General features: G+C 38.7%; 1 protein-coding gene across 5 annotated transcripts in view; it reads left to right on the top strand.

Annotated features, from left to right (window-relative positions):
• STARD3NL (STARD3 N-terminal like) overlaps positions 1-14,471 on the top strand; it is a 47,087-nt gene extending 32,616 nt beyond the window's left edge. For 2 of the 5 annotated variants that reach the window (XM_069461763.1, XM_069461764.1), the window contains 5 exons: positions 222-275; positions 390-507; positions 2,462-2,557; positions 12,562-12,634; positions 13,734-14,471. In XM_069461763.1, coding sequence (XP_069317864.1) covers positions 222-275; positions 390-507; positions 2,462-2,557; positions 12,562-12,617 — 324 coding nt within the window. In that variant the 3' untranslated portion in view covers positions 12,618-12,634; positions 13,734-14,471. Of the gene's footprint in view, positions 1-221; positions 276-389; positions 508-2,461; positions 2,558-12,561; positions 12,635-13,731 lie in introns of all 5 variants that reach the window. The other 3 variants (XM_069461765.1, XM_069461766.1, XM_069461762.1) reach the window with 2 other exon arrangements.
• Positions 14,472-16,038: the final 1,567 nt, after the last annotated feature.

The raw sequence follows: 16,038 nt of genomic DNA, 5'->3' as shown, positions 1-16,038 counted from the left end.
TAGGAGGAAAACCAGAAGCAGTCATTTAAGGATTGCATGCCATGTAGAAGCCCATTTTGCCCCAGTCTGGGTACAGAGATAGAGCCAGAGTGATGTAGGAAGAAGCCAGGCCGGGCATAGGTTTTGCCCGCTCCTGGCTCAGATAAGGCTCCTGTATGAGGGAGGTGCCTTCACAGTGTGAAATGTCTAATTTGAATGGTGCTGGATTATGTGTCTTGCAGTTGACAACAGCAGTGACCAGTGCCTTTTTATTAGCAAAAGTGATCCTTTCAAAGGTAAGACCTTCCACTTTTTCTGTGCGATTACCATCTGCAATGACTAAGCCTCATTTTGCAATGTGGGTTCATAGTAACTGCATTTCCCTTTCCTGGCCCCCTCTGTTCTTCCAGCTTTTCTCTCAAGGGGCTTTTGGCTATGTGCTGCCCATCATTTCATTCATCCTTGCCTGGATTGAGACATGGTTCCTGGATTTCAAAGTGTTACCTCAAGAAGCAGAAGAAGAAAACAGTAAGTTTTCTCAAATCAGCCTCCTGAGACTGGGTACCAAGCTGCAAGGAAGAGGTGTCGATGTCTTGATGTGAATGAAGCTGTAGCTGAGTAGAGTTCGGCAGCTGCGGTGTCTCCCTACTTTAGTGGCTGCATCAGGAATCAAGAGAAGGGCTGGGTGCATGACAGGACAGTACCAGAATATGGCTCCTTTCTCTAACTGTTGGGCCAGGCTTCTCCTGGAAGGAAATGTGAACACTGGCAAAAAAGACATTCAAACAACAACAGAAAATGGTCAACACTTCTTTCTCCCCAGACAGATTGACCTTTTGTCCTTAATAGTAATAGTCATAGAACACTAGGGATTTTGTGCATATAAACAGAACTGTGCTGTTTAGGGGCAGAGAAAATTAAGCCAATTTTAAGTGAGCTGAGGAAGCAATTCTAAATATACATCAGTGATTTTCCAAAGTTTCACATTGCTATCCATAGAGCAGGTGGTGGCTTTGGATGGGCTGTAATTAGGACAGTTAAGTGCCTAGCGTGGGTTAATGGTGGAGTTCAGAGGAGGAAGACATTAGCCTTTCACCATCCTCCTCTCAGTAGCTGAGTGGTCGCCAGTGTGGTGTACTCAGGGGTCCTGCCAAAGCTGTATGATCTCACTGTAGTTGTCAGTATCTCAGGATATCAACTAGGAAGGCCAAATGACTGGGCTTGATGGTTAATTATTGGGCTGGAATTCTTTTCCACATTATGTCCTTAATGGAAGCCCACATGCCTCACCCACCCCTCTTGGAGGTGGAATGGTCCAAGCTCATTTTGATACTTATGCAGTTTCAAGACATGCTGTTTTTATGCCTCTGTCAATCATCTGGATGCCCAGTAGGAAAAGAAAATCTGTATATTATAGAAAGTTAAGCATGATGGTAAGTTCAGAACACGGCAGGAGAAAAAACAACCTTGCAATTGGCTTTATTTTGGAAAATCTCATTTACAGAGAAGACATTTATAAGAAAAGAATTATAATTCAAGAGTAGATTTTAAAAACATATTAATCAGAACAAGATGTGTCTTCTATCCTGTGCCCTCTGTATTGTAGAGAAGGGATCAGTAATGGTAATGGAAGTATTATTTTATTGGACATAAATATCAAACGAACTTTGTTGAAAACATATCAACTATTATTAATAACATGACTGGGACTTGAATGATTATATGATTAAACCAAATTTAGAGTAACTAATAAAGCAGAATACATAATTAATGAAAACTTTAAAAGCAGCATTTATTTTCCTGGTCAGTAGCATGTATTACACATGGGCCTGGCATCCGCCATTCGGCCTGGTGCTTCCTCCCACTTCGTCTTAACACGAGCTCAGCTTTCCACCAAAAGAACCGTGTTGACGGCCTTTCGTGTATTGGTATTTTGAACTATCCACATCATGCTTCCTTCTCTTTTCTTTGTTTTTTGATGCACTTCTTTTCTTTGGAGATCTTTTTGTTGCATATATATTTCTTTGTCATTGTAATTATTCTTTATGTATTTATAAAAAGCCACCCATGTATCACACTTTACATCTGGCATTTCTGTATCCAGTGCAGCCAGTAGACCATTCGTGCAAGCTGACCGGGTTTTTTGGTTTCACTTTGTGTTTTGCTTTTGACGTTATTGATTTTTTATAGGGAGTTAGATCCAGGGGAAAGATGCTATACGTACTGAGTTAAAGAGTCTCATGAGTAAGCAGAGGCAATTTTTTAAACTATTAATACTTGGTTATCTGTTCCTTACAGTATTGTTTCATAGTTTATTAATGAAACCTTTTATTTGCTGGTTGAAAGGTTTTCAAAGTACCTCTTTTTCTAAGCGTATTTTATTGTAGTAATAATAATAATACCATTTTATCGTACTTAATCTTGCCAAAAAGCTACCAGAAACATAACAACATTGCCAATGTCAGAATTTCTTTTCTTCCAGGACTCCTGATAGTTCAAGATGCTTCAGAGAGCGCGGCACTTTTACCCAGTGGTCTTTCTGATGGTCAGTTTTATTCCCCTCCTGAATCTGAAGCAGGTAAAAAATTTGATTATCACATTTGTTTCTGTCCATCATTCAAATGCTCTGTCCTCTCTCCCTCTCTCCACCCCCTCTATTTCTCGCTATACTTAGCAAACATGTAACACAGGAGGTATTAAGGATATGAAAATGAGTAAGATGCAGTCTTACATGAGACCAGTAGTAGGATGCAGAGATGTAAAAGGGATGCAATGGAGTGGTGGTTGGATGCTGTGATTTGTGATCTGCATCTTAGAAGACAGGCAGATAAGAGGAAGGGGCTAAATGCTCTCTTCATCACCTTTCGTGCTAAACCAACCTTCCTCTGGGATTCCCCGTGTCTGAGAACGGCTGCGCTGTCTGCCCACTGGCCAAAGTCACAAGCCACAACCTCGCTGCAGGCTCGTCCCTTTCTTGGGCTCATATCTCATCATTTACAAAACTGTTTCCATTCTCCCTCCTTTATTTCTTCTTCCATTATCTCATTCAGATTGATACCACTTCCTATCAGCTCCACCCTCAATGCAGCATTTTTTGCTGCAGTTTCTGCAGCAGCCTCTTGACTCTCTGTCTCCAGTCTGGCTTTCCATTAACCAGCCACCAGAGTGTCCTGTTAAAAATAACAATTGTACTTAACAACAAAAAACAAGCAACCTGATTAAAAAATGGGCTAAGTTCTTTAATAGGCATTTATTTAAAGAAGATACAGAAATGGCTAACAAGCACATGGAAAGATGCTTAGCATCAGTAATCATTAGGAAAATGCAAATGAAAATCGCAAGGAGATACTACTTCGTACCCATTAGGATGACTATTACAAAAAAAAAAAAAAAAAACAGAAAATAAATACTGGTAAGAATATGGAGAAATTGGACCCCTTGTGCTTTGTGGTTATGTAAAATGGTGTAGGCTCAGTATAAAACAGTATGGTATTTCCTTAAAAAATTAAACAGAGTTACCATATGACTCAACGGTTCTACCTCTGGGTGTATAACCAAAAGAAATGAAAGCAGGGACTCGTACAGATATTAATATTTGTATGCCCATGCTCATAGCAGCAGTATTACAATAACCAAACAGTACAAACAACTCAAATGGCTATCAACAGATGAACAGATAAACAAAATGTGGTATATACATCCAGTGAAATATTATTCAGCTTTAAAAGGAATGTAATTCTGACACATACTGTAACACGTATGAACCTTGAACACATTATGCTGAGTAAAATAAGCCAGACACAAAAGGACATGTATGGCTCAACTTATACGAGGTACCTAGAGAAATCAAATTCAATGATAGGAAGTAGAATGGGGAATTCCAGGGGCTGGGGAAGTTCTGAAGATGGGTAGTGGTGATGGCTGTACAACAGTGTGGACGAACTTAATGGCACTGCATGGTGTGCTTAAAAACAGTTAGAATGGTAAATTTTATGTTAAATATATTTTGCCACAATAAAAAAACAAAAAACATCATTTACAAAATTACTTACACTTTTGTAACTGCCGGGTGCTGTTCTAAGAACTTTACTAACATTCACTCATTTACTTCTCATATCCACTCTGTCATGTAAAAGTTTTAATATCTCTAGTGCAAGGAGGAGCAAATGGAGGCACAGAGAATTGAAGCAATTTGTTCAACGTCGCAGAAACAATAAGTGTTGTACTAGGATTTGAACCTGGGCTCCAGTGCTAGAATCCATGCTCATAACTACTAAAGTATACAGCCTTTTGGTATTTATGAAAATGCAAAACTGATCACGTCGGTTCTGTGCTCAAAAGCCTTCAGTGATACAAAGGATTAAGAAATCAATAGATCCTTAGCCTGGCAGAAAGTGCCTGTGTGAGTACTCTTCCCCAGTTGTCCAGCCTCTCGCCTTGTTACTGCCTTCCTGTGTTCTGTTCATAGCTTTTCGGAAAATGTTATGCACCAGAGCCCTCAAGCTATTGTGGACCCTGCTGTTTCTATTCTGAACATTATCTCCTCTGCTATCCTAGTCTCCACTCACATGTTCCAAAGGCTTTCACCTACTATCCTTACACACAGATCACTCCCAACAATCTTAATTAAGGTGCCCTTTGCATGTTCTTTGTGACTTCTTCTCCCACAAGCCTGTCGTCTTGTGTTGTCTGTACTGTCTTCACCGTTGACCTGGTCTGTTTCTAGCACTGGTATGTAAACTTGAGTCAGAGACTACATTATTGTATTCTAAACCTTACACATAGTAAATATTCTAAACACACACTGCAATAAAGTAGATTCTAGGCAGGGAGAGTCATGTGAGGGATCAAAAGCACAGCAGTGTGAAATATCAGTGTACTAGAGGAACTCCAAGTAACTTGATATTCTGGACTATTGGTGTTCTATCTAACTGCAATGTAAAATACAAAAAGAGAACCCAATGAAATTCAGATGTGGATTAGCAGAAAATCTGTTTCTAAGATAGTAGAAACTAGAATTAAATATTAAACTTTTAATTACTTCATTATAAGGATTATTTCATTCAGATGTTTTATATCATAGGACTCATTCTTTAAAAAGTTAGTGTTAGAATTCATACTTTCCACTTCTTTTTCTAAAACTAATACAACTTCTATTTTTTGCAATTCTTTTATAGGACTAATAAAATATCTCATTACTAATATAGTTTCTTAATTAGTTCATCACAGCACAATAATAATAATGACATGAGGAATACCACCTCAAGCATTCCTCATCAAGCTTCCCAGTTTGGCTCTATTGGCTTTTTGCCTGTGACTTTTACCACCACCTAGTGGTGCTCTGGGGCATAACCATTTCATTGAATTAGGAAGCTAAACGAGCAAAAACACTTCATTGTGTTCCACTGCATAGCTGCTTTGTTTAAGACAAAAGGCAGATTAGTAGTGGGAAGAAAAGGACTGTTCAAAGTGGCTTACTTTATTTTATTATATTTTCATTGTCTGAATGCTCAATTTAGAAAAGAATTAAAATTGAAAACTATTACTGGAATTAATTTGCCTAGAAAAAGACTAGTCTATAGCAATGATTTCTCATGCCAGTAGCTAAAAACTCAGCAGTCTTTCAGTAGCTGAAGTTACAAGCTCTTGTTGCCCTGATACAGCACTGAATGCCCTAGAAGACATGAGGGCATCTGAAAAGGCCTGACTGGCCTTTTAGGTCTTTTTTTTTTTTTTTTTTTTTTTTACTTTAGTACCTAATACAGTACCTAGCATACATTAAATTTATACCTATTGAAAGAAGGATGAAAAGAAGAGAGAAAGAAATTGAAGGCACCATAAATAAAAATGTTACGAGTATTCTTCCTTGTAAAGAAGCAGCATGAATTTTGGTATCACAGAGATTTGGAAAATTAGCAAATTTTAGCATATGTACTTTTTTAAAAAGGATATCAAAGTGGCTTGTTTGCAGGCTTGCGTATTGATCTCCCCACATCCTGCATCCCTGTGAATGAAGTGGAAAGAACGAGGTAGCGGGTCCTCTGTCAGATGGCCTAGTTGAAGGTGTTCCGTGTGGTCAGAGAGCTTAAGTGAACCCGTTGTGATGCTGACGACCGTAATTCCTCACCTCCTAAATCAAAGGAAGACTAATTTAAAATGAGGAATTGCTCAATTGCATATATAATCTGTTCTACACAAGTCTAGATGAAGGCATTGCAATTGTGACTTACTGCCTACCCAGAGAGACCACGCATCCTGGTTGCCTGCGCGCGGTTGCCTTATTCCTGTTACTGTTAGGGCACCTTTGACCTCTCACAAGTGTTCTTGTTGAGGTGACCAATTATGTGAACACCCTATGGATAGTGAATAGACTTGAAACACAATTTTTTCAACCTTTTAATTAAAATTTTGAAAAATGTTTTAAAAATCATTGTCAGGGATGCTGAATTAGATTCACTTTTTTAAAAAAGCTTGCTTGAGGTATAATTTTCATGCCATAAAACTCATCCATTGTGAATATACAATTACATGATTTTTTAGTAAATTTATAGTTTTTAATCAACAGCACAGTGTAATTCCAGACCATTTTCATCACTCGAAAAACTTCTTTCATGCTCATTTGTAGTTAATCCACACTTTTATATCTAGTCCTCAGTAACCACTGATCTCCTTTGTATCTTGATAAATTTACCTTTTCTGGGCATTTAATACAAATATAATTATATGATATGTACTTTTTTGCATCCAGCTTCTTCATAAGGTTTTTGAGGGCCAACTGTGTTGTAGCATATACCAGTAATATGTTCTTTTTTATGGCTGGATACTATTCTGTTATACAGATATGTACATATATTTATCTATTCACAAGTTGATGGACATTTGGATAGTTTCCAGCTTCTGGCTGTTACGAGTAATTCAGCTATGAACATTACATACATGTCTTTGTGTGGACATTTATTTTCATTTTCCTTGAATAGATGTCTAAGAGAGGATTTGCTCTTGTCATGTGGCAAGTTTCTGTTTAACTTTTCAAAAAATTGCCAAACTGTTCTTCAAAGTGGCTGTACTTTTACATTCCCTCCAACAATGTGCAGTAATCCCCCCTTGTCCACAGTTTCAGTTTCCATGGTTTCATTTACCCATGGTCTGAAAATATTAAATGGAAAATTCCAGAAATAATTCATAAGTTTGAAATTGTGTGTCATTCTGAGAGGCGTGATGAAATCTCTCACTGTCCTGCCTTGTCCCACCGAGGACACGAAGCATCCCTTTGCCCCACGTCCACGCTATGTACATTACCTGTTAGTCACTTAGTAGCCGTCCAGGTGATCAGGTCAACTGTTGGGGTTTTGCAGTGCTTGTGTTCACGTGACCCTTATTTTACTTAATAATGACAAAGTAATGATGCTGGCAATTCAGATATGCCAAAGAGAAGCCATAAAGTGCCTCCTTTAAGTGAAAAGGTGAAAGTTCTCAATAAGGAAAGAAAAAGAATCTTATGCTGAACTTTATAAAGCTCATCCTATGATGATCTTTATCATAGGTAGGTATGTATGTATGGGGAAAAAACATAATATACAGCGTTCAATACTGTCCAGGGTTTCAGGCATCCACTTGGGGTCTTGGAATGTTTCCCACACAGATAAGGGAGGGGCTACTGTATATGCATTTTAGTTTTTCCACCAACACTTGGTATTGTCTGACTTTTTGGTTATAGCCAGACTAACACGTTTCAAGGGGTGTCTCACTGTGATTTTAATTTGAATGTCCCTGCTGATACTGAGATCTTGTTCATTTTTTTATTATGTGTTATTCATATGTGTTCTTTTGAGAAATGTCTCTTTCAAGTTTTTTGCTATAGTTTTAGTTGTGTTGTATTTTTATTATTGAGTTATAAGAGTTCTTTATACATTCTAGATAAAGGTTCTTTATCAGATATATGATTTACAAATATTTTCTGAGTCTGTAATTTGTCTTTTCACTTCTCCATAGTTTTTGCAGCACAAGTTTTTAAATTTTGATTGTCTAGTTTATGAACTTGTTCTTTCATGGCCATTATATTTGAGGTCATATTTAAGAACTCTTAACTATGATATGAAGATTTCCTATGTTTTCTTCTAGAAAGTTTTATACTTCTACCTTTTTCAATTAAGATTATGGTCCATTTCAAATTAATATTCATAAATGAAGTAGTTAAGGGACTAAATTCATTCTCTTGTTTTCGATATCTATTTGCCACAGAACCAGTTTTTTTTTTGTTTTTTTTTGTTTTTTTGAGACAGAGTCTCGCTTTGTTGCCTGGGCTAGAGTGAGTGCCATGGCATCAGCCTAGCTCACAGCAACCTCAAACTCCTAGGCTTAAGCAATCCTCCTGCCTCAGCCTCCCGAGTAGCTGGGACTACAGGCATGCGCCACCATGCCTGGCTAATTTTTTTTTTTATATATATATATGTATATATTTTAGTTGGCCAGATAATTTCTTTCTATTTTTAGTAGAGACGGGGTCTCGCTCTTGCTCAGGCTGGTCTCGAACTCCTGACCTTGAGCGATCCACCTGCCTCGGCCTCCCAGAGTGCTAGAATTACAGGCGTGAGCCACCGTGCCTGGCCGCAGAACCAGTTCAAGACAACCTTTCCCAACTGAACTGACTTGGAACATTGGTCAAAAATCAGTTTACTCTGCCAGGATGTCGGGCATATGGGAGTGGGGAGGAGGAGATGGGTGTATACATATATAATGAGTACGATGCGGACCGTCTGGGGGAGGGACATGCTTGAATCTCTGCCTCGGGGGTGGGAGGGGGCAAGGGCAATATACATAACCTAAACATTTGTACCCCCATAATATGCTGAAATAAAAAAAAAAGTCATGAGAAAAGAGCATTATAGCTTTGAAAGATTTAATGGAAATTTAGAAACACTCATCAAGAATAATAAAAGTTACTTTCATTTATTAATAGAATGTTGTAATTGAATTGCTTTGCTAGGTAAATGACAGTTGATAAATATAGAGTAAAATACAGTGATATATAAAAAAATCAGTTTACTGTCAATGTGCCAATTATTTTTGTTTTTAATTCTGCTTGGATTGAGTTTAGCTTGATCTTCTTTTTCTACTTTCTTAAGATGAACACTTACATGATTGATTTGAGACCTTTTTTCTTTTCTGACATAGGCATTTAAAGCCATAAATTTTCCTCTAGGGACTGCTTTAGTGACATCTCATAAATTTTGATAGGTTGTACTTTCATTTTCATGCATTTCTTGGTTTTCAGCAGGTTCACAATTGTCTACATGTGGATATCTTTGTAATATCCTAATCTATGTTCAGTTCATTAAATATGTAGATTAATATTTCTCAATGAATTTGGGAAACTTGGGCCATTAATTTTTCAAGCATTTTCCTGACTTTTTCTTTTTCCTCCTTCTGGAATTCCCATTATATACATATTGGTATGCTTGATGTTATCTGGCAGGTCTCTGAGCTCTATTCAATTTTTCTTCAGTCTGTTTCAGATTAGATAATTTCTATCAGTCTATCTTCAAGTTAGTGGATTCTTCCTTCTGCCATCTTAAATATTTTCTTGACACCTCTCTAGAGACTATTGCATTACACTTACTAGGCTTTTCTGCTCCAGAATTTCTTTTTTAAAATTTGTTCTCTTTTGTCATTTCTGTTTTCTTCTTGAGAATCTCTATTTATTGATTTATCATTGTCATACTTTAATTTTTTTCTGTCATTCTTTGAACATATTTATAATAGTTGCTTTGATGTTTTTGTCTGATAAATGCAATATTTGGAGACACTCAGATATAGTTTCTTTCGACTGTTATTTTTTCCTGAGAATGGTTACACTTTCCTTTACTTTGCATGCCTTATATTATTTTGTTGTGTTGCTGAAAATATAGCAACTCTGGATTCTGATTTTTTTTTTTTCCCCAAAAGGTTGCTCTTGTTGGTCTTTGTTTATTTGTTAACTAAATTTTGTGTTCTAAATCTGTGAAATCTGTATGCCCTGGGATGAATGGCTGCTTCTGTCTTCTCTCAGTTTTCCGTTTTATTGTTTGTTTTGTGCACAATTCTTGCTATTCTTTTTAAGCCTCACTCTTGGGAGTCACTCATGTCTACAGAGCTCAGTGGTAGCCAGTGATTAGACAGAGGATCACACTCAAGCACGTGGATTACGGCTTCCATCCTCAGCCAAATGGACATGTACGTGGGTTGAGTAGCACATTCAGAGTCCGGGCCATTTTCAGGTCTTCCCCGGCTTTTATTTTCTGCCGAGTCCTTTCACGCCCTCTCTGCGTATGCTCACGGCTCAGGATAACTGGCTAGCTTGGACTCTCTTGGGTCTCCTCTGTGCGTGCACACAGCCTTACCCAGGCACATGCTTGCCACAACAGTGACCACAGCCTTGTGCTCTCAGAGCAGCTGGCCCCTTCTGCTCACCTGCTGCTGAATTTGTCATTTTAGCTTCAGTGCCACTGAACATGACTGTGACTCCCCACTACAAATTAAGTGAGCTCCTTTCAACTAGGTAGCTTTGTTGCCAGGCCTCATGGTCTTCCCCACTCTGGCAGAACCCCCATGCCCATCAAACTGAGTGTGGGGAGGTGGGGGAGGAACAGGAGCAGCTCTAGGCAAGAGCACCTATTCCCTGAGTTTTGCAGTATTTCAATTGTGAACACTTCTCCATTTTCTGTATGCCTTAGGTCATTTCCACAGTGGTGAGATGGTTGGTTATGTCCATTTTTCCAAGATGTTTAGGTGCTTTTCAGGAGAAGCTTTATTGACCTCCTCAGTTTTAAAATATGTAAAAAAATGTATAAAATATGTAAATTTATTTAGTCCTAAATAAAGTAATACCCTTAATTAAAATATAACAATACATATTCCCTTTTAAAATATGTAAAGAATAAAATATTGTTATGTTTTAATTAAAGGTTTAGCTTTATGTAGCACTCCCAAATAATTCCAAGACACATCAACTCATTGTGGTTTAAGTGCCTTTGGCCTGGCAGGAGGAAGGTGAGTCCCGGAACAGGAAGACTTGGTATGACCATCTTCCTCAGGCTTCTCTAAAACTGAGAACAAGCAGTTTAACCACCTCATGTCTCTATGATTTATAGCACTTTAATAGGCTGGAAAGTAAAGCCTTCCAGCCACTACACCTTCATCTATTTATTTTACTACAAATTCAACCTGAACGATATGACATATATGAGGTTAAGATGTGGGAAGCAATCTTTTCTGAAGGAGTTTCAGCCATTCTTTCTCCTCTGCCAAATTTGTTCTTGGCTATATCCCAGGCAGATATCCTCACAAGAAAAAAAAAACTCCTTTTTAAAGTATATTATCTGACAATATTAAAGCAGCAGTTGAGGCCGGCTGCTGCTTTTATGTGTGAATTCATTACATCCCTAACCTGCTACCTTGGTCTTCTCACAGAGCTGCTTTTCTTTTTTTCCCTTCCCTGACTATGAAAATAATGCATGCTTTTTATGAAAAGTTGGAAAGAACAAAAACTAAAACTCACTCACCCCTCAGACTATTCGGTAACATTGGTGTGGACAGCTTAGTTTGTTTCCTTCTAGTTGTGTGTGGTGTGTGTGTAAGTTCACATCACTGTGACAATACTGCCTATATTATTTATATCCTGCTTTTAAAAAGTATAACTTAAAAATTATAAAGTTAATTCAAGTTTATTATAGAAATGTTGGAGTATCCAGAAAAAATTGTAAAAGTCATGTGGTTATTTTCTATTACTTATTCCCATTTGCACGTATATATTTGATTCTTTTCAGTTTTATCAAATGTGACCTGATGATATATAAACTCTCATTCATTATATATTTGCTTTTACCTTATAGCATTTGCATTTTCTATGTTGTTATAAACTATATATGAGAACATAATTTTAATTGGATATAAGATACTTTAAGGAAATATAATACCAATTTAACCTTATTCTATTCTCAGATATTTAGCTTTCTTTTCTAATTTTTAGAGAGGAAATCTACATCATGAATAGTAGATACTGTTTCCTCAGAGTAGAATGACAGGGCCGAATGTCGGGATAACAAGGCTCAGGAGACACTGATGCAGAACCGTCAGGCTGTGGTCACGGGCAGCAGCTCCACAGTGCCCGTCTGGCAGCACCCTCAGCAGTAGGAGCCCTCACTCACTCGCCTGGTGTGGCGGTTTTTAAAAATACCTAGATTCAATTATTTGTACAAAAGCTCAACATTATCTGCACTTAAAAAATATATTCAAGCTTGTCAGCAAAGAGATGAAGGAGAAGTAGCAATTGATAATAATTCTCAGTTTGTATAAGTATTTTTTTTGATACGTAAGTGAAATGCATTTGGATAGATTAGCAGATGATAGATTATTGTTTAAAGGTTTTCTTCCTCCGAGAAATAAAGACTTAAATAGCAGTTTATTAACCTAAATCTCTTACGGATTAAGCATATGTTTAATCTTTCATTTAAAATTTTACGCAAATATATTGTAATTTTAATGAAATAGTTTATTACTTTAGGAATGAAATACTTTTTCTCCTTTCTCTTCCCCACCCTATAGGATCTGAAGAAGCTGAAGAAAAACAAGACAGTGAAAAGCCACTTTTAGAACTCTGAGTACTACTTTAGTTACAGTAAGTGTTTGAAGTGAAACTGTAACAATAGAGCAGTTAAGTGTGGAGCATTTTCTTTGCATAGATTCAAAGCAAACTTCAAAGAATTAGAGTGTAGGTGTATAGCTGTATTTGTCTTATTTACGTACATTTTTCAATCATATTTTATTAATGTAAAATTTCTTAAGATTTCTGGTTAAGTAAATGAACATGAATTTATTCTTTAGAATTTGAGATTCCGGGGATTTCTCAAACTTTACAAATTTATACCTATACTAAAGTTTGAAAACTCCCCGGAATCTCAAATTCTAAAGAATAAAGATAAATTCATGTTAATTTACTTAACCAGAATTTCTACACGGCAGACATTGCTTTAATAACAAGTATTAACCTACTTATGCTAAGAGGAGACCAGTCCTGCGAGATTCAGGTTCTGCTACCACCTCCCTTTACCCTGAGACAACAGACCCACAGAGCGGGCAACTTGCCCAGCATCACACAGGTGGAAGTGGCAGAGCTGGGGCTGGGACCCACCCAGGCAGGTACCAGGGTCCTCTCCAGCCCCACGCCAGGATGTCTCTCAAGGGTTTTGGAGCCTCTCACACATACCCAGCAGTAGCGCTCGATGTGCTTCAGGGGGACACCTTGTTAAATCCCTTGCAATCATCAAAGGAAATCATTCAACCTCATAAATAATACAAGGCACATAAACATACAGTAATTTGCAGTAGCAGCAACTCTGCCTAATTATTTAACCACAGAAGGAAGAAGGAGGTGACGGCCTGGGAGTCGCTGGGAAGCCGGGACAGAGGCCAACTGGGCCGCAGAGGTCGTGGCTCACGGAGCCCCTGTGCCTGCCCCGGCTGCACCCAGCGCACCGCAGTCCGTCCCTCCACGACACTGGTGTAGACACCAGGCAAAACTGTGGGCCTCCAGTACTTGATCCTGTTCTGAAGTGCTTTAAAATAAACTCCAGTGTGGCCACAACCACGGTGTTTATGTGTCTCTATCACAGCCCCTCTTCAGCACACAGACTGTGTTATAAATGTAAGGCAAGTGGAGCATTTCGCCTTTTAACACATTTTCTCAAATATATTCGTCTTCACTCTTTTTCTCAGAGTGTGAAAGACTCTCATGGAAAGTCATCCGAGGAAGAAAAGCCTGGCGCTGGCGTCTCTCTATTGAAAGTTGAGATGGTGACATCCACTGCTGACTTATTGAATAAAAAAGAATTTATTTATTGTGACACCTCACAGACATTGTACCATATCCACACACATGTACTCGCCTGCCTGCGGCTGGTAAGGTAACGTAGTGATCCCTCCTCTATTTGTGAGACTGATGTGTTAATGCACAGGTGAAGAAAGTCTCGTGCTGTGTTCCTGATCAAAGACTTCTTAATATATTGAAATAACGCCTTTTTAGTAAGCGCAATACCTTTTATTTCAATTCACAGAATGGAATTTTTTGTTTTGTGTCTCAGATTCGTTTTGTATTTCTTTTTTAACACCATACATTTCCCTTGTGTTTTTTAACTCATGCACATGTGTTCTTTGTATAATTTTAAAAAGTAATAAAATCCAACACATTAAAATATTTAGTTTTCTTTTTCATGTTTTGCATTATGTATTTGGCCTAAAGTGTTGGAATTATGAAAGGGGAACAAGGAGAGGTTGTGAATACGTGTAAAATGGCACCAGACATTTGTATTATTTTTATCATGAAATTGTAATTTCTCTGAGAGATTGTTCTGAAATGTTCCGGAGTACTCTTCTTTGGAACCCACAAAATGACTGAAACCGTTGCTGTCATTGTTTTCTTCATGTTTAGCCAATTTGAATTAAAATGAACTAAATTATATTGTGACCTATTTTTCTCAAACATGAATATTTGCCTTAATGATTCATAGGAAGTCAGCATATCTCTTAGTATTTTTTCATCGTTCATTGTGTCATTTAAGAAAAAAATTGCCTGTGGTGGTGACAATGCTGGTATGGATAGAAACTGACCTTTTGTGCAAATCAAGTCACCTCCATCACTGCTTGTTCTCAGAGTAGGTCACTTCTCAGCGATACAGTGGGCAGGGGGGCCTTGCTGGGAGGCTGAGGTCCTGGCCAGGAGGAGCTTCTCCCAGTAGACAAGGGCAAGGAAAATCTCCAGGATCTGCCCTTGGTACCGAAACATTAGGGACTCAGTGGTATCGTATCAGTGAGAGAGTCTCCTGTCTTGGGCCTGGAGGCGCATATACACCAAGCCCACAGATGATGTCCAAGCTGGACATGAGGGTGTTAATTTCACCTGAGCTCGCACCCAGACATGCTGAGTTGCACCAGTAGGATGCTGCCAGTCCTCACAGGAAGCCAAGGCTCACTCAGAGTTAGCTCTGTAAGCAGAGACCGAGGGGAATGAGGTGTAGCATGTGAACATAACATGGAGTCAGAGTGTGAGAGCCGACAGGATCATCTTAACAAAAGAGTTATACTTCCCCCTGGGGTTGATAAATTCAGCCCAGTACCCACTGGGTACCATGCCTGGTGGGTAGGGGTGGGGACATGTGTTCTTTGTACTCAAAATTGCTTAACAAGCTGCTTCAAGTTGACCCCAGTCATTCATTTATCTGATGTTAAGGTTCTCTGTTGAGCTTTGCTCAGGTTGGGACTCTGAAGTCATTTTGTCCCTTTATGACATTCAGTTACACAGTACAACTGAGGGCTTCCATATCTCTAGGTCCCTGTGGGGACAGAAGCATGTCACTGTTGCCCACATGCATCCTTCTGATTTCAAGATTGTTCTTTTTTTAGCACCAAAGGAGGCAAGTAAAGCTTCATCATTCTCTGCTGCACCCCTTTTAATAAAAGGATTCATTCTGTAAAATTTGCAGTCAAGTCTGAACTTAAGGACCTACAAGGCCACAAGTGGCCCTAAGGCTGCAGATTCCCCACTTCTGATAGGTTCGCGGGCATTGGTCTTGAGTCACCTGTTTACACTGAGGAAATGAAACCAAAAGGTACCAGCATCTGTAAACCAAAAAGCTTGGAAAAGCACAGACACTTGGTGGGATGTCAGGGATCATCTCAGTGCTGCAAGATGTCTTCTGCTCCTCAGGACAGTGTCCTGGGAGTGGACCCAACTGTCCTGGGCATCACCTTTCCAGCTCACATAGTAGCTAATGAGCCTGAATATCAATTCGAGGTTCCTACCCTACCCACAGCACGCAGTGTGTTTGATAGCAATCTCATATGTGTGAAGAGGGATATTTTCTTTACATTAGCTGTGGCCTTTTGAAAGCCAGCAAAGTTGGTTGTGGTTTAACTGTCCCTATTTTCTCTTATGACACCCTAGCATGGCCCCAACCAGTAGGGGCCGGTTTGAATTTGAGCATTTTCCACGAATCAACCGCATTTGACAGAGCACGTAAACGAAAG

This window comes from Eulemur rufifrons, chromosome 29 (genome assembly GCF_041146395.1).
Source record: "Eulemur rufifrons isolate Redbay chromosome 29, OSU_ERuf_1, whole genome shotgun sequence".
Taxonomy (NCBI): domain Eukaryota; kingdom Metazoa; phylum Chordata; class Mammalia; order Primates; family Lemuridae; genus Eulemur; species Eulemur rufifrons.
This window is presented reverse-complemented; position numbering and strand designations above follow the sequence as displayed.